The sequence below is a fragment of the Polyodon spathula genome, chromosome 2 (assembly GCF_017654505.1).
Source record: "Polyodon spathula isolate WHYD16114869_AA chromosome 2, ASM1765450v1, whole genome shotgun sequence".
Taxonomy (NCBI): Eukaryota; Metazoa; Chordata; class Actinopteri; order Acipenseriformes; family Polyodontidae; genus Polyodon; species Polyodon spathula.
Genome location: NC_054535.1, coordinates 38,207,573 through 38,219,881, shown reverse-complemented (window position 1 = coordinate 38,219,881; position 12,309 = coordinate 38,207,573). Strand labels below are relative to the sequence as shown.

Genomic DNA, 12,309 nt, shown 5'->3' with positions numbered 1-12,309 from the left:
GCTTTGTCTCTGTTGTTGTGAATCACACGAAAAAACAATCATGCAGCGATATAAATAAACTTGTATTGAAATATAATGGCCCTCAAGCACCGACACCTCTCCTCATCCGTGCTGAGTTTGCCAACAGGGTACTGCTGTCTAACAATGGCTTATTTTCCATCTCTCTCCATCACTTTTAAACCTTAATTTAATAGTTAAGCCTTAACTGAATACCAGATAGTTTAGTAGTGCGACGCTGATTTAAAGAAGTGCAGTGGAAATGAATAAGCTACTGCGCTCGAACGGCAGTGTCCCAGCACCTCGGTAACATTGACAGCCACTGAGGGTACTGTGTTCTCTCCTGTTTATTAATTTGTTTATATATATATATATATATATATATATATATATATATATATATATATATATATATATATATATATATATATATATATATATATATATGTATATATGTATGTATGTATATGTATGTATGTATGTATGTATTCTCAACCATAACTGGTAAAATATAGTATACCGCCGGCACCATTCTAGTAAAGCAAAGCAAATTCCCCGCTCAGATTGGTTTCTGTCATGTCGCAGATCTTGCAAGCAACTAATGCGTGATTTTAAAGTCATGAATCTTAAGGCCTAAACCAATCACAATTGGATTCGCTGGTTACTTAGCTACCGCTTCAACTGAGTAGGCGTGTACTAAACGGGAAGTAAACTGAGCTGTTTTATTAGTCTGGCTGTACAAGTAACCAAATATTTTCTATTTGGAAGATCTTTGAAGTAACTGCTTAAGAAAAAAACTATTTAGAAGCCGCCGGAAGTCCCAACCAAATTTTTGGTAGTCCCAGGTGCCCGGACTACTGATTTGTCTGCCCCCGTCATGTTTCAAATGCCTGTGCTGGCATTTCATGTAATTATGCATTTAATGTTTTAATGCTTGTTTTTATCGAGATACATTTTGTACCATGTGTTTGTTTACTTTCTCTGGTGGATTCTCTTTTGCTCCCTTAGTGAAAAGATTTATAGTCTACGGTAGTACTTTATTGCAGGGGTCAGCAACCTCAGTGTAACCCTCGGCCACTCTGGCGGCCCACAAAACGGTTTGTGGGCTACCACCAACAAAACTTAATAAAAAAAAATTAATTCAATTGTCATGTTGTAATACCTGCATAGTACCAAACTTACAGAAACACTGTAAAGCATAAGTATAAGTACTGAGCAAAGCATAAGTACAATTATACTGTGTTTATTTTAAAAAATGGAACTCTTTGAACAAAGACATTACCGCTGCTATCGTCTTTTCAGTCAACAATCTTAAACCACACAGAATTCAAACAGTGCTTATCTGTGCAACAGCAAAGATAAATAGCTATTTAAATGGGATTCATTTACATTTACTAGCTGCCCGTTACTTCTGTGTTTCTCAGAAAAAAAAAAAAAGTGCGCAAATAGTATTTTGAAGGTATGTGGATTCCCACCAAAAGCAGCCATAACACACAAATTCAGGTTTAATCTATTCCCGTTTAACATTACATGTAGTCATTAAATTGTACATTTTGTTCCCATCGAGGGGGGGACGGGACATTTCTCTTAAAACAATTAATTTAATTTAGCCAACTTCAGCTATGTCGTTCCGCTGGCTCAGCACTTCGCGTGCAGTTACTACATAAGCATTGATTACGTACTTCCATGTGACGTTGGCTGTGTGCCTTTGAACTTGGAACAACACAGAAGCTGGCTGCGTAAGTGCCAAGGCGGCGGATCTAACTAATGGTTTTTTTTTTTTTTTTTTTTTTAATGTATACATTGATAAAGAAACGCTGCAGGGCCGCCACCTGCTGACCCCTGCTTTATGGTACTACTATAGTCCATCATATTTGTACTATTACTTTTTATGGTAATACAGTAATACTATAAGATGGTATATTTTAGTAGTTTAATACAGTATGTCGCAGCATTTTGTAGTAGTACTGTAAGTACTACCTGTACTTTTGTGTTTCTGGCTTACCTGCAAACCCCTCTGAACCTTGTACTCATATGAGAGACCTTCACACCCTATAGCAAGTTCACAATCACCAACTGCAGCACACTTACTGGTCAGAGTTTCTACATGTATATAAAAACAATGGCAATTGCTGCTGGAATTGCATTTACAGTCGATTTTTACCTTGACAAGAACATTGTCAACAAATCTCCCATTCTCTAACTGACCTGCATGGCTGATTCTCCTGGTGGCTGTAGTGTAGTTCACATAATGATAGTGTGATTAACAACAAAGGGGGAAAAATATTCACCCATTGTATTTATTAAGGTTGTATTGGAAGCATGTTATACAGCTAGTTTGAGTGACAGACATACCATTAAAAGCACTTCCCAGGGGCAAAATTTTATGACCTGTGATACTGGGATCCAATTTACTTCCAGATTTTATCCTATTGAATGCTCTTTGAATATTCACAGACTTTTCTACTTTGAGGTAGACTATTGATAGTAATAAGATATGCACTGCAAATCTGATGAGACATACTAAATAACTGAAGTACTCTGTTACCTTGATAATGAAATGCAGACACAAACCATGCTGGACCCGAATCACTGCAACTATCTGACAGGTGTAAAAGCAGGTGTATATTGAAAGAAACCTTTTCCAAGTCGTAGAGCATTTCCATTTAACACATTTTAGAGCATGCTTTATTGACAATTGTATATTGTTTTTGTTTTGTATTTAATAAACCATTGGGGCAAGCAATATTGTACTGTGTATTGTACAATAGTGATTGGGTTGTAGCCCAGTAGCTGTAATATAGTACAGAATTATAGTTCTTTATTACTGTAGTATTCTCATTTTACTTTAGTAGATTTCATAGTAATACTATAGTACTTAACACTAGAACTGCCGGGTTTATGTCATTTTGACGGGTACATTTTAAACGGCTTTGATATGAAAATGAAACGCAAACTATGGTGCAACTCAAAAGATTTATTTATGAACATTGTATCTAACATTTGCATAGCAGAAACACTATTTAAATGAAAAAACATAAGACTTTTTTTTTTAAATTAGCACAATACATGATGTAAAAAAAAAAATAAATAAAAACTTTAAACATTTCAAAAGATTGTGTAAACTGCTATATGTACTTACAAAATTGTAAAACAAGGTAATTATTTACAAAAAAGGCTTTTTTCACATTAGCCTATAGCACGACTTCAAAAAATGAAAACTATAATAAAATAAACCTTTCAAAAGAAAATATTGTGTAACCACCTGTAAACTGGTTATATGTAGGCCTACATACAGAATTGTAAAATCAGTCTATAAAAAAGAATGAAAATAACTCGCATTGTTCACATTGTGTAATGGGAATGCGCATTTTTTTTTTTATAAAACCTTGAAGCAGCCAATGACAGCGCTAGCAATATGCAAACTGGTATGTATTTAATTATGGTCTCGATTCGATGGAAAATCGAGAGGTTAGGCGGGTGTGGGTCACAGCCAGATAATCTGCAGTGTGTAAAGAAGCGGTTGGATGACGGCACACGCTTCAGAGGACAGCGTATGTTCGACTTAGCCCTCCCGAACCGGTGCAGGGTGGTAGCAGTGAGCTGAGCCTAAAAATAATTGGCTATTCCAAATTGGGAGAAAATTAAAAATTGGCAACTACTTTTTTAAAAAGGGGAGTTTCTGCACCTGGTGTTAATAATAATAATTAAGTAAACTAAGTTGTTTTGCAATATGGGCTTTTGTGTTTCCTTTTCAAGGAAGGGGAGGGGACATGTACATCTGTCGAGTTAGGGTATATTTCAGGCTTTTGTTTTTTGTTGGGTTCCCCCCCCCCCCCCCCACACACACACACACACACACACACACACACACACACAATAGTGGTAACTCGACAATACTTGCACACTTAGCTATACCTTCTTTCCTTTTGCTGTCTTCCACAATAAAATCCTTATGGTCACTGGCACATTCCTGGAAAAGGGGTGAAGTCAACATGAATTGATTAATCATTTCCGGTGTTTATTGGCTATACACATTTATTTTTTGTGTCGGGTGTTTTATCTGTATCGGTTAAAATTGAAAATCAGAAGTCCTAGGTATACTTATTTGTTTTGTGTATATGTTGAGTGCTAATAAAGATGCGTGTGCACAATCGGGCATGTATGGCTATCAACTTTTGTTTTTACAGGTTTCCTTTGCCCGTCCAAGCTCAGCTTCCATTAGAGATGCAAATCTGTATGTGAGTGGACTTCCAAAAACCATGACTCAGAAAGAACTGGAGCAGCTCTTTTCTCAGTATGGACGCATCATTACCTCTCGTATTCTGGTGGACCAAGTTACCGGTGAGTAGGCAGATTTACAATGTCTTAGCTTTCTAGATTGGCAGCCACTAAAATGGTCTGCCTTCAAATGCAACGCCGTTGCCTCCAGAAAATATCCAAGGTGGGGTGGTATGTGGGCCTGAAAATGCAATTTTCTGCTGGAATGTTCATAAATATGCATAGACAAAAATAGATTGCAGAGTGCAGGAAGCCAGACTTGGTAATTTTCACCCCGAAGGTGCAGGTTTAATGCCTGTTTCACGGCTAGTAATAAAATACATTTACAGCTGCTATAATCTCCATTTTCAAGCTGCTATGTGAAAATAGTCTCAACTCTCCTTATAAAATGCTAATACACTGAATCTCTGTAAAGTCATTTTTTTCTGAAATGCAGTATATTCTGAGGCAAGGATTACGGACAAGGCTCTGACTGGTAATTTGCTGGTCAGGCAATTTTCAGGTTATTTTTATAAATAGACATGCATGCAAGCTTAGTTACTCTATGTTCAGTAGGTTACTGGGGAAAAAATGTGGAGTTTGTATTTCTGAAACAAATCTATACATTTGGGCATGTAATCATATTGGGCGGGTGGAGGTGATTTGTTCCTGAGCAGTAAAGCTTAATTTGAAGGAAAACATGGTAAATGTCTTATGCAAAGATGTTGCATTTTAGGAATTTGTTATGGGCAAAATATAGTAGTATTGTTGTTATCATCATCCCACTTAGGGGTGTCCAGGGGTGTTGGTTTCATCCGGTTTGATCGAAGAATTGAAGCAGAAGAAGCCATTAAAGGCCTTAATGGTCAGAAGCCTCCAGGTGCCACAGAACCAATTACAGTGAAGTTTGCAAATAACCCAAGCCAGAAAACAAGCCAGGCGCTGCTGTCACAATTGTACCAGTCTCCAAACAGAAGGTACCCAGGACCCCTTGCTCAACAAGCTCAGAGGTTCAGGTAAATATACAGTAGTTAGGTCAACATATTGTTACGTAATAATCGTGTGTTTCACCTTTTAGGGCAAGTCTACATTGCTGCTGTATCGTGTTTGATTGATTTGTTTTTGTAAGGATTGGTAAACTTTCTTATTTTGTCTAGTAAATGACCGACTAATGGGTTTGCTCCAGTTGTCTTGTTTGGATTGCAAAGGAAGTATTATATAGTTCATATTGCCACAACTTGGAAGATAGATTGAAGAATGCTTTTAGAAAAAAAAAATAAAGGTTAACATAGGGTTTCCAAACCTACATTAGCCAAGATGTTACCTAGAAGTGTCAAACCAGTAATTAACCAGTAGCTTTTTAAACTGCTGTAATATGATAATGAGGGACAAACATATAAATTGTTTAAAACACAAGCTTTATGAACATCAAATCAAACATTTGCGTAGTAGAATCACCATATTTTAATTGGAAAACAAAACATATAGTATTTCAAAAGGAGCAGTACAAAAAAAGAAACATCAAATAAAACAAACATTTCACTAGTAACTGTTTTGTAACAGGTCTCTACATACAAAATTGTATAACCCATTATTTTAGTAGAAATAGTGTTTTTTTTTTTTTTTTTTTTTTAAATGGTATAATACACAAATCACTATAGTACCATAAACTGTTCAAGTTATTTAGCCTACATACCTGGCAACTTTCTAACCTGTGCAGTTACCACACACTTCCCTTCCACAACCGGCACAGACATCCAAAGTTTTGTCGTTGCATTTTGCAACCTGGCACTGTTTCCTCTTGCGTGTGGGTGCAGTGGCTGTAGCACAGCCAGAAGGGGCATCTGCCTCTGCCATTTTCTGACCCATATGTGCTAGATAAAGTCCCTCCTGTTGCAGTTTGATGGCTACCAGGTCCAAAATGTTATAAAATACAGCCACAGGCCATGACGAGATCCGCCTTTTAACCGAATACTGTTGTGCCATCTGGTCCTGCACATCCACCCGGAACTTTGTGGCATTGTAGTATTCCACTGTCTCTAGCTTTTTTTTTTTTTTTTGCCATCGGTTCGCCACTGTTTTGTACATAGAGCTGAGAATAATCAGTTTTGTTGTTCTTGCACTTGTAAACCACTGATGGTGGCACAGTCGTTGTGCCTGAACAGTGTAGTACATTGCAAGGATGCTCGCAAGCCTGGAGCCTAAGGGGGTAGTTTGCGTCTCTCCTTATTTACAGTTCCTACCAGGGTGTCCATCTGTCCCCGTCCCTGCAAATTCTCTGGCCAAATGCAGTGATGTGAAAGTGTCCATGGTCACACTCCTCCCTTTTGTCGAGGTACGGCTCAGTCAGCCTCGGCACCACGCGGTCTCTGTCTCTAGCCAGCAGGGAGAGTGTCATCCCTGCTCAGGTAGGGGAAACCATTGACGCGAGATTTTAAAATAAAGTCCACTGCCAGCCAGAACTTGATGCCAAACTTGTCAGGTTTGTTAGCCATATACAACTGCTCATCTACCGTAATATTGCCTGTTACAAGCCAGGCAAAAACGTTTGTAATGAAACTGTTACAAATGTCCGATGCCAAGGTAAATTTATCAGTCAGAAGGCATGTGACTTTCGCTGCTCTCGCAATAAAACAAATGTCACATTATTTATCTGAACCAATTGCATGCCGCTGTGCAGTGCTTTTGCATGTTGATCAGCACATAAAAGGACTCTAAGTGTGAATGTTGTTTGTTTTTTGTTTTTTTTTTCTCGATTTTTATACTATTTATTAAAAGATGCTGTATCGGAACACAATATGTATTGTATGTTCTCAATACTGCCTCTTTTGTAAAATGTTATTGTTATTAAATAAAGAAAATAGTAGCAAACATAACATCTCTGCCTTAACAGACTCTCTTAAAATATTGATGTAGCCCTAATTATAATTATAAATCCAGAAGCCCTAATTATGTTTTTGTTACGATTCTAATGTGTTTACATGGAACAGCCGATTTTACGTTCTTCTATGGCCAGCAATTCAGCATCTTACTAATAACTTGGACTGCAAATAAGTTAATCTGCCAAACTTGTTTATTCTGGATCAACTTTTTTTTTTTTTTTTGGCAACCATGCATAAGTAACAAAATACACATTTTAAACCATAATGTCTAACTGCTTAATTATAATATACAAATAACAAAGCATGCTATAATTTGCAGTGTTACTACAGTTTATGTACTCCTACAGGTTTTTAGTGAGAAACACAAGCATATCCACTTTCTCTGGTTTAAGCTAGAGAGGCTCAGACGGTGTACTGAGGGTGCAGATGCACGTGTTTTTTCTGGATAATTTTGCCATCGGAGAGAACCGAGATTCGTTGTTGCAACACCATAAAAGTGGATCTTCCTCGCCATCAATAACTGGTTCCTTTCAGGTAATTTGTAGATCTCAAAATCAACCCGCTGTTCCAGTGGCAGTGTGTGTGGCACGGCTTTCCCTTTCCCAAGGAGACTGCTTAAGGTTTTTTTCTTTGAGGGTAGGCTACACGGTGAGAACTGTGTTCGGGGCAACTATGCCTCACCCTCCTGGATTCTTTTAACAAAGCATTTGGGTTTGCCTGGTTTTTGCTGTCATCTCTTTCATAAGTCTGTGCTACGTTTCCTACAAGTGATCTATTTGGTCGCCACAATAGCGAGGATCCATGAATGTAGCTGCTTGTATGTACTTGGCATCCAACCTGGACATACCTTTCTTCGGGTGGGCAGTTAGGGTTGCATCATCAAGTGAGTCATGGAGAACAACAGTCTTCAAATGTTGAAGCAGTGGGTGAACTGAGGACACACGTAGTTTTTGGCAAACAAAATGTCAGTAAATTCTGCCACTGGTTTGAGGGCACCGTTTCCTGCCTCAAGCATAATGATGTCCTGCCATGTGAGGGCAAGGTGTTGATGATGTTTGTCATCTGACAGGACCAGCTGGATTGCTGGTGCCTCCTCCAAAGTTCTCTCTATCTATCATTCTCTGCTTGAACCCCCAACAAGCAGCACAGTCCTGTGGATTTTGGCAAGATACAGGAAAGTAGTTAATGTAGAAAAGAATACACTATTAATAAATCGGATAAATGTGTTGAGATCAATAGTTAATTTTAATATTGAACTTATTTAACAAAATGAATGTAAGGTGCGATCATCCTTCTCTTTCACTATTTAAAAAAAAAAAAAAAATTTAATCGTTATCCTTTCCCCATTAACCCCAACGCACAAATTAGCACAGCGACGGGTTCTAGCTAAATTCTCGGCTGTGTGGTTGTCCAGTAGGAATCTAGTTTGCAGACATCATGATTTCAGTTTCCATTCAGGGGAAATTAAATGTACAGTTAGGGACATGAACGGAGTCGTGTTCACGCTCGGCCACATATCGGTTGTTGCAGAAAAATAGTCGGCTCTCTGAACTTGTGGAGCAACATCAGCTTGGACTTTAATGTACAATTTGGGAATGGCTGTTTTTGAGAAGTACTTCCTTCCTGGAATTTCATACTGAAGATCAAAAGCCTGCAACATTTTTCTGAAGCCTCTCTTCTCCACTGTACACTGGTAGCATTTCCTTGGCAATAAAACCTATTGAGCTTGTCGGCTTTTTCCATCTGGCACTGTCGGTGGTATTTCGTTGCTCTTGCGAAGGCTGCTGTGATGGTTGATTTGCTGAGGAGGATCTTCTTGACAACCTGATGTATAAGAGGTCGTTTGAACCTGAAGAATGTCTAAACCGCAGAGGAAGCATTCTTCTTTGCCACAAGATCCATTTTATAGTCCCCGTAGAAATAAGATACTGTGCTACACGCATTCACTGAACAGTGGCACGTAAGTACTGCCTTTCTCTTACTACTTTTTACATCCAAATGAACACACAGAATGTAACACATATCCAGTCTGACACTCCCTCCCCCAATGTCTCTCTCACACACACACACACACACACACACATGCGTGCATACAGCTGACAGCAGCAGCAGGAAATGCAACATCCTGGAACAGACAATAACAGTGGTTTTGTTCTAAACCTCCACAAAGCTGGGGCCCTACAGTATTTTAAAACAGCATGGAATACATTTATAACATGTCTTATTTTATTAGCTAGATTTATTTTCGTACTAGTGAAGACATTGACGATACATATATAAAAGTCAATTTTCCAATATCGCGATGCAGTATATCTAATGCATATATTTAGGAAAAGTCACGAACGGGCATGCTTATTACATTCTGGAACACTAGAGTAATTTTTTTTTTTAAAAACTCATGACTGCTAAATTGACCAGCTTGGTGCTTCTAGTATTTAAAAAAAAATGTAGCTGTTGAAGTATTCTCTAGATTTCAATGTTTGTTTAAAAATTGAAAGAAATGGTTTACCTTTTGATAGCTTTGTTGTAATTCTAATTCTGCAAATCTGATCAAACTATCCTGTAAAATCGTGGAGTGGGTGTGTAAATATTGCAAATATACTAAAACCCTAACACATGTTAAACCCAAATTCCAATTTATTTTCTGTTGTCAGCATAGATGCTAGTATTAAGGGTGTTTTATCTTGTTTAAGTAAGTTTCCTGTTAATTATAGAGAAAAAAATAACCTGATGCTTTACTTCCATTATTCTTTTGCTTTATAAAAACTATGAAGCAACTGAACTGGCCTTGAGATTGGGGCAGCAACTTTTATTCCCCACCTGAAAACTTCACATGGGGACTGGTTTTAAAGGCATTCATTTGCTTCAGAAATCTCCAGTGATATTTAGAGGGCTTTTTTTAAAAGTCTTTATATAAAACCAAAAATCTAGCATACCCATGGACTGAAATGCAATTTTTCTAAATATTTAAATGCTACGTGTAAAGTCTTATTGCCTCCTTTTTTCACCTCCATGTCTTGGTCAAAAAATTGCATTTTCTGTACAAGTACTGTGTAAGGTAGTGCATTGTATTCTGTTTCTTTAGCGTGAAAGATAATGCTTATTTAATTAAGCACAAATACCTGCTGTAAATCTACATTGAGCAAAATTTAAATTCAATAGTTTCTATTGCTTTACTGAAAAAGTGACCACTTTTTGTTTTGCTTTTAATTAAGAGCAGTGGCGGAGGAAGAGCAGTGGGCCCTGGTTCAGGACTTTATTGTGGGCTAAAACATGCCAAGTCCAAGTGTTAAATATTTTATTCTCAGACTGTTAGCATGTATGAAACAGTATATGTCTACATGTAATAAGCTTTTCTACTCCTCTGCTTGCATTTTGTGTGCATCTTCCAGTACTACGCTCCTTTTTAATCACATGCTAACAAGTCCCTTCACCAGTCCCTCCAGTATTTGGCAGAAATCCATATTTTTTTTCTCCCCCTATCATTTATTTTGGTACACTGCAGTACCTGTTAACAGCTTCCACCTAAGCTACAGATGAATCATGCACACAGATTATAACTGCAAAGCCTTCCATTAAGACAGTAGGAAACTGTTTTGCAATGTTGAGAAACCACAAGGCTAAAGTACAAGTGGTACATAACAGTGCTTCATACCAGCTTCCATGCAGAGATAGTTAAGAGGGATGGAAAGTTAGGAAGCTAACTTTGTTTGTTTTTAATAAAACAATAAGAAAATAGCAGTACCTGATGAAATGAGGAAGAATAACAAAAAAAACTTAATTACTGGCACTGGTAGCTACAATGATATGAATATTAAGGTAACATCTGCAAATATGAATGTGAAGGATATTATCAATTTATTGGTTTTTCCCCCAAAACGTTCTGTACAGTTCCCCCGATTGCACTGACTCTTCCTCTGCCACTGTCCGAGGTTCAGTAACATTACTCCAACTTGTGAACTGCATTGTTTGTTTATTTTTTCTTTCCTTTTGTAGGTTGGACAATCTTCTTAACATGGCTTATGGTGTAAAGAGGTAACACTTTGTTAATATGCATGTGACACACTTTTAAAACCTGAGTTTTTAGGTGTTGAATCAAATAAGACCCTAACCATGCAGCTGTCTTATAATAAATACATACTGGAAGTCTGTTTTACTAAAATCTTGGACATGGATGTAAAAACATATTTGGTTACATACTTCCTTTATTTCTTTTGAATGTCATGTAGTGAAAATACAAATGAGTATCTAAATTGTTTGGTGTGTATGCACACAGCATTTACGTGTAGTTATGTAGGTCAGCGAATGAGATTGTATTTTGTAGCTGAGCGAGCATGTAGATCAGGGCTGTAAATAATAATTATGCCAAACAACAAAATTGCTCTACCAGAAAAACATGTTCAGTGCTTCGTTATTTGAAATTAAAATGTTTAGAAATTACTGTGGATGGAGTTCGAAAAAAAAAAAAAGCTAACAAATACTTAATAATTGGCAACACGAAGGGGGGGGGGGGACAGCTAGTTTATTTACTAATTATATCTTTACCATGTGAGCGGAGCGTGCCTATTTTGTCTAGAGCGGAGTGGAGCAGAGCAGAGGAATTTGAGCGATTTTGCAGTGTTCGAGTTGTTTGGTTACACAGTATTCTCTGATATCCCTTAGTGCTTTGCGGTAGTACGTTACCGTAATTCCTCTGGTTACATGAGACGGCGTAGCTTAGAAACAGGTTCTATACTGCGTACATACGGACGAGAATAAAGACAAGACGATTAAAATACAGGAGGATTTATTGTTGTCATAATAATTGGTAGTCGGATACCAGCTAATGCACTGAGGTACACACATTTTTCAAACACTTTAAATTCTTAGATCACATCATATATTAGCAAGTAAAAGGTTATTTCAACTTTAATTAAATTAAAGAATGTCTTATCCGCCCCAGATTTTTCTTTTGTGCAAATATCCATCTAATTTATTTACTGTGGCATGGGGTGTCAGTCCCCCCCCCCCCCCATACGAATATGAATTATTCCTCTTTTGATTATGAAAGTAAATGTTTACCAGGGGGGGATAAGGAAAAACGTGTATACATTACAGGGGTTTCTGGGATAGTCATCCAGCGCAGTGTTTTTTCAACAGCAGCTGGGTTAAACTAACCCAGTTTCATTAC

At 37.6% G+C, this 12,309-nt stretch overlaps 1 protein-coding gene across 5 annotated transcripts in view; it reads left to right on the top strand.

Annotated features, from left to right (window-relative positions):
- LOC121296223 (ELAV-like protein 2) overlaps nucleotides 1-12,309 on the top strand; it is a 92,009-nt gene that overhangs the window by 77,769 nt on the left and 1,931 nt on the right. For all 5 annotated transcript variants that reach the window (XM_041221583.1, XM_041221571.1, XM_041221553.1 and 2 more), the window contains 3 exons: nucleotides 4,188-4,341; nucleotides 5,048-5,273; nucleotides 11,136-11,174. In XM_041221583.1, coding sequence (XP_041077517.1) covers nucleotides 4,188-4,341; nucleotides 5,048-5,273; nucleotides 11,136-11,174 — 419 coding nt within the window. The remainder of the gene's footprint in view (nucleotides 1-4,187; nucleotides 4,342-5,047; nucleotides 5,274-11,135; nucleotides 11,175-12,309) is intronic.